The sequence below is a fragment of the Abramis brama genome (genome assembly GCF_963993115.1).
Source record: "Abramis brama genome assembly, chromosome: 2".
Lineage (NCBI taxonomy): Eukaryota > Metazoa > Chordata > Actinopteri > Cypriniformes > Leuciscidae > Abramis > Abramis brama.
In genome coordinates, this window is record NC_139964.1 from 25,309,293 (window position 1) to 25,333,471 (window position 24,179).

A 24,179-nucleotide genomic window follows, 5' to 3' on the forward strand; every position below is an offset into this window, starting at 1 on the left:
CTAATGTCTGATGTCGGGTTACACAAAGCAAATCATCTACACAATTATTTCGTTTTCTTATTTAATGACGACAATTTAGTTGTAATAAAAATTTTGGCAAAAGGCTTATTAGCGTTAGGCTATAGCCTGAAAGGTCTGATTTACAACAGTTACAACAGTTATTGTTTTGGGTTTTTTCACAATGACATTTGAATTCATGATTTTAATGTTGTTGTTTTTTGTGGCAGACTAAAGACTAATGACAGACTGTTGATCTTTGAATACAAATATGTTTGGTTCAGGGTTAAAATTCATTATCTTTTATTATAGGGTATGTAGTCTAATATCATAGTAGGCCATCATGTTTAATAATCACTAACATGAATCAGTTTGTACTCATGTTCAACATTAAAGGAGAACTCCGGTCAATTTTAACATTGAGCTAATTTTTGTGTAAATTTGGAGTGCTGTCAGTACAGGGAACAACGACAAAAATCGGTGTTGCCTACACGTGTTATCCTCTTTTTAAAATTTGCACCCTGTTGACTTCAATGGGGCAAGTTTTAAACCTGCTTTTAGCCTCTTAACATCCTTGATGTGTCATTACAAGTGCACAGCCAATGTTAGATGATTCCTTCAGAGTGAACACGGGTGAATCTGACTGCAGTAGATGTGAAAGATATGAATAAAAGTGATGTTATTTCAGCCAGAGCACATACGTGTATTTACATCCTGTTTTCGGTCGAAGTCCATAGTAATCGATTGTCGAGTTCACGCGCGTGATCATAGGTAACTAAACCTATGCGCGTGAACTCGACAATCGAGAAGGAGACATCAGATGTTCAGATCAGACACTAAACTGCTTTAATTTGGAGTGAGAGATACAGAGATAAAGGGGGAGTGGCTTTATTGCATCAGAAACATGTCACTTTACTCACAGCTGATTGGTCCAGTTTGGGTTTGTAATCTCTAACCCAGAATAAAACCTGCAGGTTAGCCGTGCAGCGTCAGTTAGTGAGTTTAGCTTTAACTCTAACCAAACACCTGAAAAAGCTCATCACAGGGTTCAGAATTACTTACAAATTAGCAGGAGGTTTAATTAGAGTTAAAACTACTGTCCCTCCAGGACTCGAGTTAAAGAGTCCTGATGTAAACTTACTTTAATGTGAAAAATAATGAAGCAGGTCGCAGTTAAATTGCTTTAAACTGTATGTGTGTGTTTGTATGTTTCTGTGGTCTATTTCTGAGAGTTCAGTAGTTTTACCTGTGACGTCAAGCTGAACTCCAGGAACCCCCGTCCATTTTCCACCCGCTTTATCTGTAGTAAATCTGCAGTAGTAGATGTGTTTATCAGCTTCTGTTACAGCCGTCAAAGTGATGCTGGAAGTGTCTTTATCTTCACTGTCACACTGAACTCTTCCTTTTTTTTCTGGATCTGAACACAGATCAGGTAATTCTACAACACCTACAGCAGGTTTGGTCCAGAAAACTGTTCTGATCTCATGACCATCAGGATATTTTACAGTACAGGATATTTTCACTGTTGATCCCTTTAATGCACAAACATAAGAATGATTGTAATTCACTCCCCAATCCTGCTGACCATCAACCGCTGAAACACAGAAATGAGGAAAATAATTAAAGAGGCTTACACACACACTGTAAAACCCAACAAGTTAAGCTAACTCATTTCATTTGAGGAAACCGATTGCCTTAATTCAATTAAGTTTATAAAAAACAATAGTTATGAGTACTCTGAACTTATTTTAATCGAGTCCACTAAAACAGTAATACAAAGTCAAATTCAATAAGTTAAGCTAACTTATTACATTTGAGGACACCGATTGCCTTAATTCAATTAAGTTTATAAAAACAATAGTTATGAGTACTCTGAACTTATTTCAGTTGAGTTTACTAAAAGTAGATATACATTGCAGTCAATAAATTAAGTGATTAATTAAGTGATTATTGAGCATTAGTGATTAACACCTGCTGTTAACGAGCAGAATCAATGAAGGAAAGAGAAACACAAGAACTACAACTGACTTCCAGCCACAGCCTGAGATGAAATCAACTCAAGATAAAAGAAGTTTAAATCTCTAAAGATCTCAGCAGAGGAGGATTAAACCACTACACAAACAGCATTACCAGCTTCACTTATTACTAAACAGTTTGACTTTTGTCATGCGTCTACAGAAGTTGTTATTGAGAATGAACAGAGGGTTAGATGATAATGATTTATTGAGTTTTTTTAAAGACACCATGATAGTGATCCGTGTTTGCTTTAGTTGGGCTCTTGACCCTTGACTTTTTAACACCAGTTTTTACTCTGGCTGCTGTAATTGAGTGTTTATAAAACACATTTGTTATGGCACATACGCCAAAAGAAAATATGAGCATGTGGTTGTGCTAAGATGATAAAAAACATAATTTAGTGACTTGATTCTCTGATCATTCCCAGAGCCTAATCTCTGATTAGATAGGTGATGTATTACTTGTATTATTCATTATAGTATAACTGATTCTGTTGTAAGACCCATTGTTGTGATTAACAGATTTTAAAAACCTCTATGGTATTATGCTGACTTACACAGACATCAAGAATCAGCATATGAATCTCAACAATGGTGACCATTAAAAAATGATTTATGCCGCAATGCATGCTGGGAGCCATGGATAAGTTTTGTATTATGCTAGTACCCAGCATGCATCATTTTTTAATGGTCACCATTGTTGAGATTCATATGCTGATTCTTGATGTCTGTGTGAGTCTTAATAATGCAATACCTTTTCTGTGAAACTTTTTGTGCATAACTATTTTTTAATATCCTTCATATTATCTGATGGCCACAACATGGCTAGCTCTTATGCTGTAGAATCACAGTTTTGAGTGAAACTAATATGTTGCCCTTTTAATCAGAGATCAGACTCTGAATGAAATCAGTGAATCAAGCCACTAAATGATGATTGTCATCAACAATCCTGCACCATCAACACCAGATCAGACTTTTCCTTGGCTTTTGTGCCATAACAAATATGTTTTATAAACACTCAATTATAGTAGCCAAAGAAAATCTTAAGTGCAAAAGTCAAGGGTCAAGAGCTCAACTAAAGCAAACGCTGATCTCCATCATGGTGACCTTAAATGAAACTCAAATCATCAACTTCTAAACCTTTGTTAATTCTAATAAGATCTTCTGTAGACGAATGGCAGTAATAAAGTCAAAGTGGTTAATAATAAGTGAAGCTTGTAATGCTGTTCGTGGAGTTGTTTAATCCTCCTCTGCTGAGATCTTGAGATATTTAATGTCTTCTTTTATCTCCAGTCGATTTTGCTGTGGCTGAAGTCAGTTGTAGTTCTTGTGTTTCTCTTTCCTTCAGTGATTCTGCTTGTTAACAGCAGGTGCTCATCACTAATGCTCAATCATCACTTAATTAATCACTTAATTATACAATTATCATTCTGGGATCTAGAAATGTTCTATAACTCATTCAGTTTGAGTTCTGTTTCAGTCATTCAAGTTTCGGTAATATTTGAGTGCTGTGAACTCAATTGTATTTAGTTAATATTACTGTTAGGTTTTACAGTGCACCAAAGATTTCCTTTTGAAACTACAGTAGCTTTATATATTCACCCAAATGAAATTTAGAAATTCCAAGTGTGTGAAATATTTCACTAATATTAATGAATCAGTTTGTACTCACTTTCTACTTTGAGATAAACAGGAGGAGAGCACAGGCGATGATCATTTCCTTTTACAGCACATTGATAGTTTCCCACATCATAACTTCTGACTGACTGCAGATGAAGCTGATTCACTTTCACAATTCCTTCAGTGATTATCTGTGTGTTTCTGTACCAGATGAATGTTGTTTGTTCAGGCAGAGAGCAGCTGCTTTTACATGTCAGAGTGACTGAATCTCCCTCTTTCACACTCTGCTGTGTCTCCACCTGCAGGTCTGACACAACAACAACAACAACAACAACAACATCATCATCATCATCATCATCATCATCAACAACAACAACAACAACATCTGATTCACTGTCAGCTTAAAGTGAGAGTTCACACAAAAATATTTATCATTATTTATGGTTTTGTTCTTAAGCTTCATGAACTTGTTTGTTTGTTTCTTTTATTTTAAGAACACAAAGGGGAAACAATTGTTAATACTGTTCCATCATTAATGAATAACTACACAGGAACAGATTAATAATGCAATATTAACACTCTAGTAACTGTTAACCAGAGATGGACAGTATTTTAATTAAATGTATTTAAAATATTTACTTTTGAGTATTTTGTCATTTGTATTGTCCTTAAAAATAAATCAAATGTAATTTGTAATTAAATACTTTGAGAGACTATATTTTGTATTTAAAATACATATTAAAATATGTCATTTTATTCTCGTATTTAATAGCTTTCATCACCAGGCTTAATAAGGTCATACACATAAAATAGGAATAGGACTAACAAATAGTCAATCACAGTTTCAGTTTTTGGCTAGATGCGAGAAAATCACGTGAAACATGTTATGGAAAATTTTATCTGTAAGATACAGTATTCTAAAGTGTTACCTTTTATCTTTTCTTTGTATTTTATTTTCAATGATTTAATTTTGAATGCCATGCGTTCTTTTGCTGTATTTTGAGTTTCTTTTATGATGTTGATACAGCTGGAAGGGAGTGTGTGGGACTTCAGAGGTGAGAGGATTCCCGGGCTGGGGAGGGGTCGAGGGGGGTCCCTTTGTTCCTTGTGTTTGGGGTGGGTGACAAGAGATAGCTTTGAAAAGAACACTATAAAAATGCTGGCCAACCTCTGCTCTGGGTCTCACTCCGCCTGCAGCTGGACTGTGGATGGACATGGGAACATTCTTGCAAGAATAAATATCTTTTAAAGACAATTTGAATCCTGATGTCTCTTATGCCTGTTTTGTTAGTTATTGTTTTTGCCGCAACAAACATCAGAAGCGGAAGTCGCCATAGTAAAGTAAACTTTTATAGCGGTAAATGAGAGACTACATTAAATATATTTTGTGTGTTCCCATTAGCTGAAATAGCAAAAGAAAAACACCTAACAACTAAAAAAACCGAGAGAGAGATTGATAACGGCAGTCAGAAGAGAGAACGATGTTAATTTAACCGACACTCCCACAGTCGCTGAATCACAAACACCCTCACAGCAGCATTAACTAGTTTCTTGTAATTGGCTGCAAATGTAATATAATACTAGGCAAAGTACACTGTAAAAAAAAAATCCTAATTTTACAGAAAATAACTGTGATTTTTTGACAATCTTTTTTAATTTATTTTAAATTGTACTCAAAACACTGTAAAATTACACATAATATCTGTAAAATAAAAATTCAGATGTTATTTTAGGTATTGTGACATTAATGACAAATTACAGTAATTCACATTTTTTATACAGAAAATTGATTGTATTTTTCATACAGTATTTTTTCTGTTTTCTTAAATTACATAAAATTGTATGTAAAATTACAAATATAATCTGTAATTTAACAGTAACAGAACAGTTAAATGATAAAATGGTCAAATGACTGTCAGCCCCCCAAAAAACTGTAAAACATCCTAAGTTAAATAAACTGAAAAACACTGTTATTTTACAGGTATTTCCTGAATAATCACGATCATAAACCTTCATTAGAAAAAAAAATCGTAAAAAAAGGGTCAAATGACTGGCAGCTACGGCTGCCAAACAAAAACCATAAAATTAAAGTAAAACATCCTAAATTAAATAAAGTGTAAAAAACTTTAAAATAAATTTGATGTCACCATGATTGAGATCAGTGTCTGCTTTAGTTGGGCTCATGACCCTTGAGTTTTTAACTTTAGTTTTTTTCTGACTGCTTTAACTGTGTATTTGATGCACATTTGTTAGAGCAATAAATGCAGGAGAAAATAACAGATGATCTTGGTCATTCTTTGGTGATGTTATAGTCATCATATGATGATCTGATTCACTGATATGACAGTGAAAATCTTTGAATTTAATTACATAATATGTAGATGGAGTTCAGCTTTATACAAAGTCTATAATTAATGTCATATTTTTTTCACATGACCCTTGAAATATTGTGGCATCAGTATTATAACAATCTGAAATAAAAAAAAAAAAATATATATATATATATTAAACAGAAAAAGTTTTGAGCTGGTTAATTTTTTTTAGTAGTATAGAGACATCAAGAATCAACATATGAATCTCAACAATGGTGACAACCAACAAAGCCTTTTTGTGACTTTATAGTAATTCAGATTTTTTTTTTCATTGTCACCATTGTTGCGATTCATACGCTGATTCTTGATGTCTGAGTGAGTCTGTATGATTCTGTCAAAACATTTTCTGTATAATGACTTCATAAAATCTGAGTATCACAACACTGCAGGATCTTCTATAACAGATTTATCATGCAAAATGAACAACTAATATTTAATGACTTAAACAGATATTACACTTCAGACGGTATCAATGAAGCAGGGCACTACATGATGACTACTATCACTAAAAAGTGACCAATATCATCTGATCTGAGTTTCTCTTAGATTCCTACTATAACTAATATGCATCAGAGACACACAGTTAAAGTAGCCAGAAAAAAACTCATGTTAAACACTAAAAGGTCAAGAGCCCAACTAAAGCAAACACTGATCTCCATCATGGTGACATCAAACTTGATTCTTTTCAATAAGACTTCAACTTCTAAACCTCTGTTAATTCTCAATAAGAATGTTAGTATGAAATAAATAAAGTCTGGATTGTAATAAGTGAAGATGCTGAGATCCTGAGAGATCTGTTAGTGTTTAATGTTCTGTTGGGGTTTAAAGTGTTTCTGTATGGTGTGTTTCGTGTGTCACCATTGTGTTGAAGAGTAGAGCCTGAGCTTCAGTTCAGGATGAGAAAAGAAACACTGATGATATGCTGCATGTTGCTTTAATTAACAGACAGTAACTGTGTAGTTGCTGATGCAGTGACGTATAGTCACAGCAAATCAAAATTAACTGCATGTTTTTCAGTAAAAAAAATCAGAAAATAAATGTGAAATAACTGTGTTTTAACTGTGTGTTTCTGTTAAAAAAAGATTAATGAAGATTTCTGTAAAAGTATTTTGCACTCATTTAAATTAGGATATTTTACATTAATTTTACGTTTTTTGTATGGCAGCTATTGCTGACAGTCATTTGACTGTTTTTTTATGGGATTTTTTTACAGTGAAGGTGTTTGATCGTAATAATTCAGGAAACAGCTGTAAAATAACAGTGTTTTTCTGTAAAACATTTAAGGAAAATTTCTGTAAAAGTTTTTTGCACTTCATTTAAATTAGGATATTTTACTTTATTTTTACGGTTTTTGTTTGGCAGCCGTAGCTGACAGTGATTGACCGTTTTTTTACGATTTTATTTTTTACAGTGTACACTCGTTCTGTGGTACCGTTGCTCTCATGGAACATATAGACTATATATATGCTTATTTATCTTTTTAGTGTTAAATAAAAAGTACCGTCAGATGAAATCCTGCAAGTGTCAGTGCTTTCTCCGTCCATGCAATAAATGCACATCCTTGAATGAGCGCGGATTTCTAGCACAATTACTTGAACTTCTGATGTAATATCTTTGGTTTGACCCATCTGAGAGACGGACAAAATCAGAATTTAAAAAGGACTGAATAAAGCTCTCGACGAACTTGACGTGCGATGCCGCGCTACTGACTAACATGTATGCGCATGAATCACTGTCACACACACACACACACGCTCAGATCAATATTGTAAATTACTGCATAATACATTTTGAACTAGCAGAATAATACAACATCACAACACACATAGTCTTTCTTTTAGCTATGTCTTCTAAATATTATAGTATTTCATTTTACACTTTAACTATTGGCTTTAACTACTGGCTTTACATCATCAAGTCAGCTGTCACTTTGGCGCGAGGCCCTGTGTGGTCGCCCACACTTGGCCCTTGCAACGGTACTGCCAGTAACATATAGCATTATTTCTCCTATGCTCCTTAAGCCCAATTTATACTTCTGCGTCGAACTCACGCCGTAGCTACGTCGTAGGCTGTGTGTAGCACGCGTACCCTTCGGCGTACCCTGACGTGCACCTCTCCAAAAATGTAACAACGCGTCAATTCTACGCAGACTGCAAGTGCTGTGATTGGTCTGCTAGAACCCCTCCCTCGGGTTTCACACACTCCCTCTGCATGTGTAATTGCGCGTCAACGCGAACAATGACACAGAAGTATAAATGAAAACCAACGCGTAGCCTACAGCGTAGAGGCTCCGTCGTAGGTCCGACGCAGAAGTATAAATCAGCCTTTAACCTGAGCTAACTCAATTACGTCGAGCTAGGCGGGCGTAGTTTCAGTAAACAGGCTCCTCAGCTCCACCCACGTCTGCCTCTTTGCCCATTTTGTTTATCCGGGAGTGACGCGCTGCCAAGATGGGACCCGACTGAAGTATGTCCCCTGAAGTATGTCCCTTTTTATTTGTATTATAATCTAATATATTAAAATACAAAATCTTCTGAGTTTTATGATGTAGGCCTTGTGTGTTAAAATGTATTATAATTTACATCTCAAAAGGATGCGCTTTGTGCATTCTCTGACATTATATTTATTTATTTAATTAATATTGAGTATCAATTGATGTTAAACAAAACGGTGTGTTATTTTCTCTGGCAACTAAACTTCCAAAAAAAAAAAAAAAAAACTTCCAAAGCAAAGCCATTGTGCGTTCTCTCTGCACTCCGCAGCTTTTACACACAGTTTTGAGAACGGCCAGCTAAAAAAAATAGGCCAAAGAAGTAGACTAACGGCTAGTGTCCGGGAAATGCGAGGTACGTTCATATTTATAAATAAACATAACTGATTTTGTCTACACCAAAATACATTTCCTAATAATAACAGTGATTAAGCCCAAATGTGGGTGGGGGTAATGAACACAATATGTTTTTTTTGTTTTTTTTTTGCCCAAATGGTCTTCACTCTATGCATTTTGTAATAATACAGCAACATTTTTTAACTGACCGTATTTGCAGGAAAATAAGTCGCATGCACATGAGTGCAAGTCACACCGGATCATGTTGAGAGAGAAACGCGTCATTATTTTTTTTATTTTTTTTTATATTAGCCTATTCAGCAATAGTGTAAAAGACCTGTAAATAAAATACAACATTTACATGATAAACACTGTTAACATGTAGGCTATGTGTTGCCTATTTTACTTTCCCTTACTGTATGACAAATGAATGCAGAAAACAACAAGAATGAAAAATAAGTAGTCATGTATAATAAAATAATATAGGCTACATAGATAATAAAAATAGCCTATACTGTGCCCTTTATTACAAACAACATTTAGCCTATTTTAAACGCCAAGCCTAAACAAATTTATTTAAATCTCTCATTCAGTCAAAAGTTTTCATATTTGCAATGTAACATGTGGATGCATAAAGAAGGCGTCATACTTCAGTCGAGTCCAGGCTAAATCAGCATCTTCACAGCAAGGTAAATGTTTGGAATAACAAGTAGGACTGTGTGCGGCACAGCTTGCCCTTTATATTGTACAACAGACCAATTAAATTAGGCAGAATAACTTTTTATATGTTTGGTTGATTGTGTTTCATTTTGATAATGAGCAGTCTGCGATATGAAGCAACGCCAGAACTGATACTATGTTGTGTGAGAGTGCGATGCGCGAGCGCCATCTCTTGGATTTGTTCCACTGCTGGGAAATAACTTAATACTCTGTTATTTATAGTCATACAGATAATATGACATCATTCGAAACAGTAAAATGTATATTTTTATTTGTGTACATTCAAAATGACTACAAAATATCATGTTATTGAAAAATAAATAAAACAACATGATGCGCTTTTTAGATCTTTCTGGCGCTCACCAAAAATGAACCAAAATACAGAGAATAGCCTTCTTGGCGCGCCTACTTTTGAAAGTCAACATTTAGATTATTTAACGTTATAACGTTGCATTATATATGCCTGAGTCACTTTGGAATAAATCACAGCGTGTTTCATGATAAAACGTGACTTAGCCTATACAGTCCAGAAAATAGGCTATAGGTTATAGCAAATTCAGACCAACTGCTGGTCTACACAGAGAAAAAGCCCTGTCTAGGCTCTTCTGTTGTACCGAGACATTCGTTAGTCTAGTTGTTTGATGAGAAAATTAAATGTAGCCTATAGTTGCAATACACGCGTTAAGTTTTGTAAGCTCCGTGCAACTGCTGCAGCGGACTATTATTACTAGAATATTAGAAATCTAATACTCAAGCTGTTTTCTCATTTTTCTACTCTTAATATTAAATAAAAAACGACTGAATGAAAGATAAACGGATTCTCTTGAACCACCACCACGTTTGCGGCAGAAAACTACTGCAGTGCAGCCAAAATGCTCTGTTCGACTTATCTGAGATCCTTTACTCTTCCCTGTGGATGACCTGTGACCTACTTTCTGTAAGATCTGAATTTTTGAACTTGAATTTTTGAACTTGAATTTTAGAAAACTGAATTTGAAGTTCCGAATTTCTTCATCTTGAAAACTTGAATCTGTATTTTTTAAACTGAATATTTGCAGTATACAAATTCAGAACAAAAAAACTAGCTGTTTGAAAATACATGTCTATAAAATTCAGTCATAAAAACATTTCAATTTGTTAAATTTCAAATGTTCAATATTCGTTTAAAAAAAATCAAATTCAGAACTATTTAAACTACCACCTAAAATTCAATTTTGTTAGATTACACTTGCAAATAATTCAAATTTACACAATTCAAATTCAAATCGTTTTGTCATTATGAGCTCCATAGACTTCTCAGTCAAACTGCTTTAAGGTAAAATTTATTATCAGTTATTTTTCACTGAATGTCTGATTGGACAGAAGATTAGCACAAATAGCAAGAACTTGTGAATTGTCTTGCTAGCTAAAGAATGACATGTGCTGTCTAGTGAAGCGCGGATCACAGTTATATCCGTGGGTGGGTCAAGTAACAAAAATAACATTTGGATTAATTGCGGGTGGGTAACGCGCAGATTAGATAAATCATTAATGATGGTAATCTTAAAACAACATGTGTATGTGAGTGTGTTGCTGAAATCGCGGTTGATGAACTGCTGTTTGGCAGAGTAACTGCCAGATACACACAAAATTATGTCAAAATGCCCGTCTTGGAGAATATTCACATAAACACTGTTGGTCGTGGCTTAAATTAATGTAAAGCCACCTTTCCACAGCACACGGCATTCGGACTGTCGTAATTCACCACCATTGCCAGACGTAATGATCTTTTATTAAGACCGTTCGCTGCAACGTGTAAAAGAAGCTCATTCTCGCGGTCTCGCTTCCCTTTTAAAAGCGCATCTTCTGCACTAAACAATGATATTCTGATATTCCATACATGTATCTAAATCTCACACTTCAAATGATTTCTTGTAAATTTTGTTTATATTTTTGTATTTTCAAATGACAAATTATTTGACAGCAGTATTTTGTATTATATTTAATATACATTTGATTTGTAATTTGTAACCAGAGGTGGAAAGTCCAGGAGTCAGAAAGTAAAAGTCCTGCTATATGTTTATTCCACCCATGAACTCACACAGCAAAATCTCCAGTGTTAAATTAACTCTCCTGGGAGTTTATTTGGCTCCAGACTCAAGAGTGTTAAAGTTAATGAGATAATTTAGTGATTGATTGAGTGATGATTGAGCATTATTGAAGACACCTGATGTTAACAAGCAGAATCACTGAAGGAGAAAATCTCTTTTTTAAGTTACCATTATTGTGATCAGTGTTGGATTTAGTTGGGCTCTTGACCCTTAAACTGTTGATGTTATATTTAGTTTGGCTGCTGTAATTGAGTTATACCAGCCAGATGAACAACAAGAAAAGCTGATCAGCTAGTGTTGGTTATGTTTTGACATAATCATCATTTGACCTGAATCACTGAACCTCCTTACCTTTAACACTCTTGAGTCTGGAGCCAAATAAACTCCCAGGAGAGTTCATTTTTTTGCTGTGTGAGTTCATGGGTGGAATAAACATATGGCAGGACTTTTACTTTCTGACCCCTGGACTTTCCACCTCTGTTTGTAACTAAATACATTTTTATGTATTTGTGCCCATCTCTGCTATTAACATCACATTTGAACAAGAAACATAAAGTCTATAAAACTCATCAAATCTCAGCGAAATACAACAAGCGTATCGGTGAGAACACTTGTTTAAACAGCATACACACACACCTGGACATTTGACTGCACATCACATTTTAGGCATCTTTGATACTGCTTGCTATTGTAAGGCAATGTACCGTTCTAAGGGACATAAATTAAGCCTTAAACTAAAAGGGTTATTGAACTGTTTACACTGTCATATACAATAAAAGAGCCTGTGCAGCGACAGTAAATAAACACTGCCTAGTGCCTACTTTACACAACACTGACAGTGAACTTGCGCTCAGGATTAGAGCAGACGAATTCCAAAAATGTCATTTGAAAAAAGTCCTGTTTGCGGTTGTTTATTTAGCCTTCTAGCCACATAGCAACATTGTGACGGCCCAGATCCGGCCCACATCTGGCACATGTGGAAAGATGATCTGGCCCACATGCAGCGTGGAATGATGGCTCTTGGGCGGCTCACTCCTGTTTGCCAGATCTGGGCCACAAGCAGGCCATAGCAATGCCACATGTCAGCCAAGAGCAAATAAATAAACCAGAACTGGACCTAATCTGAGCCACAAAGTCTGTGTATATTAAATATGAAGTCATCTCAGCCTTAATAAACCTGTTAACAAGCAGAATCACTGAAGGAAAGAAGAGAAAAGAAACACAAGAACTACAAGTGACTTTAGACACAGTCTTAGATGAAATCAGCTGAAGAGAAAAGAAGACATTAAATTGTGAAGATCTCAGCAGAGGAGGATTAAACAACTCCACAAACAGCACATGTGGGCCAGATCATCTCTCCACGTGTGCCAGATGTGGGCCGGATCTGGGACGTCCCAATGTTGCTATGTGGGTAGACATTGTGTTTTTAATGTCTTGTTTTTAATTTGTTAAAATGGTGCACATGTTCTTCATCAGTGTGCCGGCATGAACTGCTGCTCTCATAAACTCTCATGAATGTGCACAGAAGAGATTTTGAGATTAATTTCTGCTTATTATTTTATTTCTCGGTCTAGTCTATTTCTGAGAGTTGACTAGTTTTACCTGTGACGTCAAGCTGAGCTCCAGGAATCCCCGTCCATTTTCCCTCTGCTTTATCTGTAGTAAATCTGCAGTAGTAGATGTGTTTATCAGCTTCTGTTACAGCCGTCAAAGTGATGTTGGAAGTGTCTTTATCTTCACTGTCACACTGAACTCTTCCTTTTTTTTCTGGGTCTAAACACAGATCCGGTGGTTCTCCATCAGTTACAACAGTTTTGGTCCAGAAAACTGTTCTGATCTCATGACCATCAGGATATTTTACAGTACAGGATATTTTCACTGTTGATCCCTTTAATGCACAAACATAAGAATGATTGTAATTCACTCCCCAATCCTGCTGACCATCAACCCCTGAAACACAGAAATGAGGAATGAAGAGACTTTCAGGTGTTTTGAAGCAATGTAAAAAAATATAGATATATTTTTCACTGGTCACCCTTTTTATTTTAACCGACAGCTTAATCATGCCTACAGTGGCTGAGAGAGCTCAACATGCTGCAACTGAAGAAAACATGAAAATAGAAAAAACACCAGTAAATTAAAGGCACAATATGCAAGTTTTCACCGCCAGAGGTCGAATTATCAAAACAATAACAAACACTAAGCTTGATGATGCTATGAAGGAGAGTGGAACGATGGAAGATTGTCTTTTTCACCATCCAGAGATGAATAGAATTCATGAATCATGTTCACGGATGAGGTAATGAATTAGTTTTTTTATAACCTGTACGTTTGATCACATTGTTTAATGTCATCGTAATGAATTATCTGCGAGGAACATGAAATGTAATGCTATAATAGCCTGTTACTGATATGTATTTGTCAAATGATTTGGTGAGTTAATGCTGCACAGTTTTACACGTTTAAAAGAATCGTACTAAAAGTGCATTTGAACGAACCCAAATATTTGCAAGTAATGGCTAAATATTTTTGTGCAACACATAATGTATTTATTTTCACTGCCATAGACTTGATCACCAGACTTGATAAAAAGCGTTACTGAAGCACAAACAAAGTGCAATATAACTGTGTACAATAAATAATATATTTTGTTCACCTGTATATTAAAACACACGTGAGAGCAGATTCTCTGTCAAGTCCAAGTTTGTCACAAAGCTCTCTCCATCTTGTTTTATTTCTCCGTTTATCCCAAAGCCTGCTTGCCTCAGCTGATCTACATTTATGGTTATTTTTGTTTTTTTGTTTCTGTACACAGCAAAATAATAAATTACCACTGCTAAGTGTTTATATGAGTCCACACTCAGAGTGTTATAAGTAACACTGAAGCAGTGTTGAAGTTAATGAGATAATTAAGTGATTAACTGAGCGATTATTGAGCATTATTGAAGACATCTGATGATAACAAGCAGAATCTCCAAAGGAAAGAGAAACACAAGAACTAAAACTGACTTCCAGCCTTAGCCTTAGATGAAATCAACTGAAGATTAAAGAAGATTAAAGAAGACATTAGACCTCTGAAGACAACTCCACAAACGCCATTACCAGCTTCACTTATTAGAATGACTTTATTTCTGTCAGACGTCTACAGAAGTTCTTAATAATAGTTTGGCTTGTACTCACCGTTGTGGTGATCAGCGTTTGCTTTAGTTGGGCTCTTGACTCTGAGCATTTACTGTATATGTTTGGTTTTGGTCTTTTTAACAGTTTTTATCAAAACATATTGAAAAATATTAATAACTTCCCTTTTTAAAAAAAAGCAACAACATCTGAATACACACAGATATCAAGAATCAGCATATGAAGAGTTCAGATGCAAAAGCCTCTAAGTGCCATCTGAAATTTTCTTCTAGATTGATCATTTTTATCAAGTTCGTATATTTAAGGTCAGTAATTTCACTTAAATGGCAATGAAAATTACCTATTAGTTGTCATTTAAGTGAAATTACTGAACTTAAATATACAAGCTTGATAAAAATGATCATTCTAAAAGAAAATTTCAGATGGCACTTAGAGGCTTTTGCATCTGAACTCTTCATATAGATCTCAATGCTTCATGCTTCAATGCATGCTGGGATCCACCATGGTATAAACTCATGGCTCCCAACATGCATTGTGGCATGAAGTATGTCACCATTGTTGAGATTCATATGCTGATTCTTGATATCTGTTTATTGTGTTTTTTTTTTTAAAGTTATTAATATTTTCAAGTTCTCATCACACCAGTGTTGAATATCAAGATGTGCAGTCCTGGGGCTTATGTACTGAATGATGTGATATTATTAACACATAACCTATATAATCAGAAACTAGACTCTGAATGAGATCCATAAATGAGACAATTACATGATGATTACATCATCATCAAGAGGCTCTCATTCTCTGATCATGTTTTCTCTTACTGTTCTTTCCATAACAAACATAGTTACAATAGCCAGAGTAATGTTGAAAAAATCAATTGTCAAACTGACCAAATAAAGCAAACACCAATCACCATAATGGTGACTTATGAACTTATTTTCAATAAATCATCAATATCTAAAGCTCTGTTAATTTTCAATAAGAATTTTTTTGACATTTTTTTCTATTTGCATGTGTTTTCTTCAGTTGCAGCATGTTGAACTCTCTCAGCCACCGTACATGTCAGTTTAGAAAAATACAAAGTGTGAAGAGCTCAATCATCTTTTCAAAGAGTGTTAAAATATCTGATAACACATTACAATAAGGTTCATTATAACTAACATGAACTAACAATGAGCAATACATTTGTTACAGTATTCATTAATCTTTGATAATGTTAGTTAATAAAAATAGAGCTGTTCATTGTTTGTTCATGTTAATTCACAGTGCATTAACTAATGTTAACAAATACAACTTCTGATTTCAATAATGTATTAGTAAATGTAAAAATTTATATTAACTAAGATTAATAAATGCTGAATAAGTATTCTTAATTCTTAGTTCATATTAACTAATGAACCTTATTGTAAAGTGTTACCAAATCTCAGTATAGTGAGTGAAACTGAAGACTCACCCGCAGTCATGATCACTACGATCAGAGGAAGAGACTTTATGAGAGACGACACCATAGTGACTTCTGCAATCATAAAACTGACAATTATGACATTATGAGCATCATCTATATACAACATCACAAACTCTATTGATAAAGCACATGATGATTAATAATTTACGGCTCATTGAAGGCTTGATGTGAACTGATGATGTTTCTCATGTCAGGCCTCGTGTGTCTAAAGAGCTTCACACAATATTTACACATGAATCTACAACAGATATTGAGCTTCTGGAGTTTAAATCACTTCATCAAATCAACATTCACCTAAAACAGTTTAACAAACATCAATCGTAGCTCTACTAAACTATTTTAAATAACAGTAAAATGGTCTTACCGCTCTGAAGTGTCAATGTTTCAGTGTCGACGGCCAAATGAGAGAAACATCCGCAGTTTAAGGCGTCAGACGCTGCAGTTTTAACACTTTATATTGGGCAACTAAATGTTGGTCTTCCTCTTCCTGGTTATGAGTGACTGTCATCTCAACTACACAAGAACAACTTGACAAGAAATGTATCAAACACACAACAAGCTTAATCGCTGTAGAGCTCAGTATTGTCAGATCTTTGAGAGAATATGTGAAAGATGTTTGCTTTGAGAAAGAACAGTGTAAAGATGCTCATCATGTCTGCAGGAGCGTCTGAGCAGCATCTTTACAACTCTTAGTTTCACTTCCTCTTTCTGACACAAACTCTGTGTTTAACACATGAAGCACTGGACGACACACACACACACACACACACACACACACACACACGCACACACACACAGTCATAACCATCAGCAACTACATTGTGTTTAAGTGGGTCAATGCCATTTTCTGACAGACGACACAAGCACTCAGAGACCAGACCGATGACAGATACAGGAGAAATAGTTTTAATGGTCTTCATAAACACTAATACATCACTGATGGATCTATTTAATAACTCCTAATAATGGAGCAGTGATGTTCACTGCAGAGCCAAATGACGTCCAGCTAGGGCTGGGCGATATATCGCATGACATTGTTAGGCGCATCTCGTCAGTAAATCCTTGATTAGTAGTAAATCACCATCACCTGCTTTCAGATGGAGCGGCATTTACTACGCAGCAAAAACTCCAGTGTTAAATTAACACTGGGAGTGTATATGAGTCCACACTCAAGAGAGTAAAGTGTTAAAATATGAGTGTTAAATTAACACTCAAGAGTGTTAAAGTTAATGAGATAATTAAGTGATTAATTTAGTGATGATTGAGTATTATTGAAGACACCTGATGTTAACAAGCAGAATCACTGAAGGAGAAAATCACAAATTGTAAGCCACCGTTATGGCGATCAATGTTTGCTTTAGTTGGACTCTTGACCCTTATACATTCACTTTAAATTTTGTTTGTCTGCTGTTACTGATTTATAACAGTCAAATGAACAAAGAAAAGTGTGATCTGATAGTGTTGGTTATGTTTTGACATAATCATGCTGTGATCTGAAAAATGAAACTTATTGAGATAGTTTGGTTTATCTTGTTAGCAGCAGCTTTGTGATTCTACGGCATAATATTATCAGTATTTTTCTTATAATCCAAAATATTTCATAAACATTGTTCTGATCAAAACACTTTCAAATGAATTAATTTAGAAACACAGACATCAATAATCAGCCTGTGAATCTCAACAATGGTGACAATAATAAAGCATGATGCAGTGGCTGCCACCAATCACAACTCATTAATGGCTCCCATCATGCATTGCGGTATGAATAAATTATGATCTGAATTGTCTATGTAATTTACTTTTCCCTAATTTAATATTCTGCTTGTCACCATTGTTGAGATGCATTGACTGAATCTTGACGTCTGTGTTTGCCTAAAAGAAAGATTTTTTTTTTAAACAACTTTTAAGAAATTCTTTATATTATATCTAAAATTCTGGATATTTATGCAGAATCACAGTTATGCTGTAACCAACAACATAAATCAAAAACGAAGTTCAAATGATGATTGTCATAATATAACCAACACCATCAGATCACTTTTTTTCTTTGTTCATCTGGCAGTTATAACTCAGATACAACAGCCAAACAAAATCTAAAGTAAACAGATAGAGGTCAAGAGCCCAACTAAAGCAAACACCCATCACCATAACGGTGGCTTACAATTTGAGATTTTCTCCTTCAGTGATTCTTCTTGTTAACATCAGGTGTCTTCAATAATGCTCAATCATCACTCAATTAATCACTTAATTATCTCATTAAAGGAACACTATGTAGCTTTTCAACCTTCATAATATATTTCCAAGACCCTTGTGATGGTACATCGACTTACAATAGGTTGAATGACACGTCTGCCATAGCCTGACGGGGTCTGTATCGCTTTTACTGGCACTACGTAACTTCGGGATTCGGGTAGTAACCCGAGCACAAAAAGAACTACAAAATTCGACTGCTTTATGGCATACGTCACTTCCCCCACCACTTCCTCAAATTTGGACGTGAGCGTTTATATACTGTCTATGGACGTGAGAGGCCAACCAGCGTTTGTTTTCGGCTTTCGTGCGCATGTTTTTGTCATGGGGGCTGTTTACACCTGGCCACTTCATGCGTTTTCTCAGATCGGATAGCTATCCGATCGTGAAAAGACCAGGTGTAAATGTCCTCCGAAACGTATTCAAGACGGATTTGAATCCGATCGCTCAAACCACTTCAGGGGGAAGTTCAAAAAAAAAAATTCATTTAAAGCCAAGATTGATGCCTGAATAAATACCTAAAAATCTTAAAACAGTGTTTATTTCAATCAAGTCTTTGTTCAGTTGTGAATAAATTTAGAAAATGTCTGAGGATGTTCATGATTTAGAATGTATTTAAAAAAAATTAAAGATGTTTGTCAGATGTTTGTCCACAGTAGAAGCTTTCCGGATGAGCAGGGCTGCATTTCCCGAAACCTTCTTAACGCTCAGCGTTCTTAAGTTAAGCTGTTCCTTATCGATAATACGTGTTTTATAAGTAAGTATACGTAAGTAATGAGGAAATATTTAAACAGATGAACATCTGTGATAGGAGATTAAATGAATAATGGTAATAATCATCATCATCATCATCATCTACAGGTAAAAAAAAACAGGGGCCTGTTCTTTATTCGTGGATTAAATTAGGATCAGTTATCAGGATTTTACTGTTGACGCTTTGAGATGATCCAGGATCGTTACGTTCTTCAAAGTCAGCAAAGTCAAACTTGCTCAGGAGCTTATTTGACAGAAACAAGATTAGAATGCGTCTTTTTTAAAGATTTCTTTCCCAGCCATGTTACTTTCTTAAAATAGCACCCTACAGAACCAGGGAAATTAATAATTAAAAATACAAATGCACTTGTTATTAGTATACTATACAAAGTTCAAAACCACAAGACTAAACAATGCTTTCATTCTCGGGGAGGGGAAATGTTGCGTGGCCATTGAAGAGAGGGAAGAGATGGATGAGTCAGGCTCCCGAATGTTATTGTGCAAGGCTTTTGAGAAATCTCAACCACTTTTGCAAGACCCATGTGACTCACGGATGATTGGTTGCTTCAAAGTGCAGTCAAGACAATGCAAAATGACACTAATCCCAGAACAGCAGCAAACAAAAACTGCCGTAATGATTGGAGAAAACCAGGAAATATTTTTTTTGGCCATAATGCATACACTTTAACTCTCTTCCCTATCTCACCCCACCTCACAACCGACGGACAACGTTTCCGCTTGTAATGTCCGGACACTGGGCTGGGAGAGCAGGAAGATGAGGGTCTGCCTTTGAACCGTTCACTGTATGGGTCGTTCTTCCATGGGCTGAGGATGGTCTTGCTTTCGTTTCAGGGTGAATATTTCTATTTGACTTTGTGACTTTTTTTTACCCATGTTATAGCAAAAATTATTTGATCAAACACTAATTTGCGGACCCCTGCTGCAGACCGCTGCAGACCCCCGGTTGAAGACTCTTGCTGTAGAGTGAACTCGTATAAGGCTGTGCGCTTGTAATATAAAAGCATTGGTTTTTATCTCCCAACAGATGGAGACTTTTGCAGTGGTCGAGTTTGCAGATGATAATTCTGTAGAAATGATCCCAACCACTTGGTTGGAGGAAACGATCAAAGTATGCTTTTATTCACTAAACTTTAAAATAACATTACACTTACACTCATGCTTACAATGTGGAAATCCACTGTGAAATGCTAATTGTATTTATTTATTTATTTTAAATAGGGAATATTCTGTTTCTGGACCTACACGAACTCAAGGCAGTTGGTAAAAAACAATGCGATTCCTGACAAGCAAAAGTGGAGGCGGTTCTTGCTGAAAAGAATTTGGTTAAGAACAGGTATAGTGATACTATTTCAAAATTAAGTGTGCTGCCTGACTCATGAAGGTGATGTTAAAACCTTTTCTGATTACTGCCAAAATTTCTAAATGCCATCTATAATATTATTGGACATATATTTTACAGACTCTTATGCCAAAGCCTCCCAGAAATGCCAGCTTGTTACCGAAACGTCACATATTGAAACAGAGGACACAACAAGTAAAAAGAGGTCACATTAAAATGCCAAAGAGATTTCATTCTGAAACAGAAATTTCTTCAGATGGTAGGTGTTCAAATTGTGTTGCAACTATATTTTATCTTTTATGATTGAACTATGGAATTAAAGGCATTTGTGAACTTTGCCTTTTATTTAAGCATACAAAAAATCATTAATTTCAGACGATTGCAGAGTTATAAAGAAGAAAAAAGTGTTGAAATCTGTTGCACCTAAATGTAAGTTGTTACATAATTTACACAGATAGTAATATTAAATTTTATTTGCACAATTCAAAGCAACCTAGATGTCTTTTTATATTTCTGTTGTATTGTCAGATCAGCAACTGCCCAAAACATATCCTCAAGACAAGGGTAAGTAGAATGAAATCTACATGTTTTATATGTAAATATAAAAAATGTGTTTCAAAATTTTATCCACAGTGGACTTACAGTAATATATTTCTCTCTCTTCTCCACAGGCAATCAGGAAAAGCCAAGATCTCCCAACTTATTTTGTAAGAAGCTTTAAATGTTAATAAACATTTTAATGTCCATGTATACCTATTGTACATTTACACTCTATTAAAAATGTATTTATTTACAGCAGAGGCATCACTGGCTCACTGCAAACTGTGTCACCACCCCATCAAGGTGTGTAACAATTTCATTGATATTCATAAACGTGTATGTAATGTCAATTTTGAAACATAGGTATTTTTTTTGCCACAGCAGATCAGATGTCAGATCTCCTCTTAAGAGAACCACAGGCCTCGTCTGAAGAAGCAACAAAGAGTAAGCTTACAGCTCTGTCACAAACATGCATACACATTTCAGGAACTGATTAATATTTTTTGGTTTGTTTGTTTGTTTGTTTTTAGACTACCGCACAAAAGTCTTGTAGAAGTTACAAGAGCTCTGCGAGAACCAGCAAGACATCCTCACACTGCAGAGAAGACTGTTGGCTGCTATGACTGTGCCAGGGGTAGACAGAGGAGGAAACTCTAGAAAATGGGCCCTGTCAAACTGTAGAAGAGCTTAAACAGTTTGACATCTCATTAGAAAATAAAGAGATTAATAAAATTGGTTTCTGGGAACCAAAAACTAACGTTCTGGGAACCAAAAATTGTTAGCTGGGATGATGCAATTGTCATTTCAAGGAAATAATTTTATCATTTATGGTCATGTGACCCAGCGAATAGGATACTTGATTTATTTTAAAGCCAGATGGCGGGAGAGTTCGAGATAACAAACAAACAGAGCAATTCAAGTTGTTTTGTTTTGTCCGCGATATATTTCACATATGCTGTCACTTGTCATGTTATGTTTAAAGTTTCATAGGTAAGAAATGTGTTAGGTAATGTGCAGCGTCCAAAGATGACTCAACATGTTTTAAAGTTGAGAGCAGAGAAATACACTCACCGTTTGGAAATTGCTCTTGCTCTGAATGTCATGAGGACTCAAATTTTCCCGCGCTGTGGGCGGAGCAACGGCGTCTCGTCACAGGCGTTAATCTGATTGGTGTTTAAGCCCAATTTATACTTCTGCGTCGAACTTACGCCGTAGCTACGTCGTAGGCTGTGTGTAGCGCGCGTACCCTTCGGCGTACCCTGACGTGCACCTCTCCAAAAATGTAACAACGCGTCAACTCTACGCGGACGCAAGCGCTGTGATTGGTCTGCTAGGACCGCTCCCTCAGGTTTCACATGCTCCCTCTGCGCGCGTGAACGCGGACAACGACGCAGAAGTATAAATGAAAACCAACGCGTTGCCTACAGCGTAGAGGCTCCGGCGTAGGTCCGACGCAGAAGTATAAATCAGCCTTTAGACTCCTGCAGTCTCATTAATCCTGTTTGATTGGTTATTGTTGCACCGCTGTGCACAATGATAAATCTTTTTAATTATTAACTATTAAAATTAATTATTAACTATTCTGGTTAGCTGTGTTTGAGTTTTCCACTTTGTCCAATCTCGGATTTCTAATTCTTCACTTCTGGCCTTTCATTACTTAAAGTATACTTCATAAACCCTATAGGCAACGTTTATTATTACGTAATATCCTCTAGATGGCAGTCTGGACACACACATGAAATATCAGTTATAATGATAAAATACACATCAGCAACGAGAGAAATGTTTATTTGAGATGCTGGTATTAGGATCCTTCATTAAGTACAGTAGAACAAAATCCAGTCGACAGAGCAATCCAACATGACAGAGAAACTAGAGACCTTAATACAATCAGATACAGATTTTACTGCGTTTAACAAGAAAATATGTGCATTTATCTGTGCAATAAACATACATAAATACATTTATACTCCAGTGAAGCAGACAATCAAGTATCGACTACTTTATTGCGGTGTTACTTTAAATTGCACAAGTTTTCTCCTCTAATGCATTTGCTTTGCTGCACAAATATACAATGTGAAATAAAGGCTAAAATATAGATTTGCAAGAGTAATACAAAAAATAAAATCTGCAAACTCTTATAAGCTCAATGACAATATACACAGCATAAGAAATCAGAATGTTATTGATAATGAAATGATGTTTATGGGCTCATAATGATGGATTATCAGTTTGTGAGGAGCATCAGATGTATATTAGCAGTAATACAGTTTAATGTGGATCTGCTGAAGTCACTGCTAGATTCTCATATTCAGTAGATCTGGACTGAAGCTCAAGAGCCGTGTCGGAGTCATCAGGAGCTCTGGACTGAACAGACTGTGAGAGACAGATCAACAACAGCCTGTTTATGTGTGGATCTGCTGAATCTGAGTGTAAAAGTGTGTAAAAGACATTTACTGACTGTGATTGTGCTGTAAACGTCAGATGTTCTGGACGCTGGATCCAGAGCTGTGTATGTATCATCACTCGCGTCAGCAGCCTATAGAGAAAGATTTATACACTTATATTGCTTCATATACACTGTTGTATTCATAGTTCAATGCAACAATACAATCACACTGTATTGCAGTTGTAGATGGAGGTAGGTGTGTGTGTGTGTGTGTGTGTGTGTGTGTGTGTGTGTGTGTGTGTGTGTGTGTGTGTGTGTGTGTGTGTGTGTGTGTGTGTGTCTGTGTGTGCCGACTCGCCTGCTTTTGATTCCCGTCTTCAGTTCCTCCTTCTCTCCTCTTCTTCCTCCTGAAAACAAAGAGAAAACTATTAAGAAATAAATTTAAAAAAGAAAAGGCTTGAAATACAGTCAATTTACTTTGTATGCGAGACTAATTTGGTCTATTTTTTTAGTAAATAGACTTAGATTTAGTGTGCAGATAAACTTCACTCACTTTATAAACACGATGATGACAATGATGATGATGACGAAGATCAATCCTCCGCATCCCGCCACGATCCCAGAAACTGTGAGCAGAGCATCT

At 35.7% G+C, this 24,179-nt stretch overlaps 1 protein-coding gene across 2 annotated transcripts in view; it reads right to left on the minus strand.

Annotated features, from left to right (window-relative positions):
* LOC311077894 (B-cell receptor CD22-like) overlaps nt 1-16,679 on the minus strand; it is a 184,809-nt gene extending 168,130 nt beyond the window's left edge. For both annotated transcript variants that reach the window (XM_084106536.1, XM_084106537.1), the window contains exons 1-5: nt 16,609-16,679; nt 16,233-16,309; nt 13,244-13,591; nt 3,685-3,939; nt 1,244-1,591 (exon numbers count right to left, since the gene is read on the minus strand). In XM_084106536.1, the coding sequence (XP_083962662.1) occupies nt 1,244-1,591; nt 3,685-3,939; nt 13,244-13,591; nt 16,233-16,305 (1,024 nt within the window). In that variant the 5' untranslated portion in view covers nt 16,306-16,309; nt 16,609-16,679. The remainder of the gene's footprint in view (nt 1-1,243; nt 1,592-3,684; nt 3,940-13,243; nt 13,592-16,232; nt 16,310-16,608) is intronic.
* Nucleotides 16,680-24,179: the final 7,500 nt, after the last annotated feature.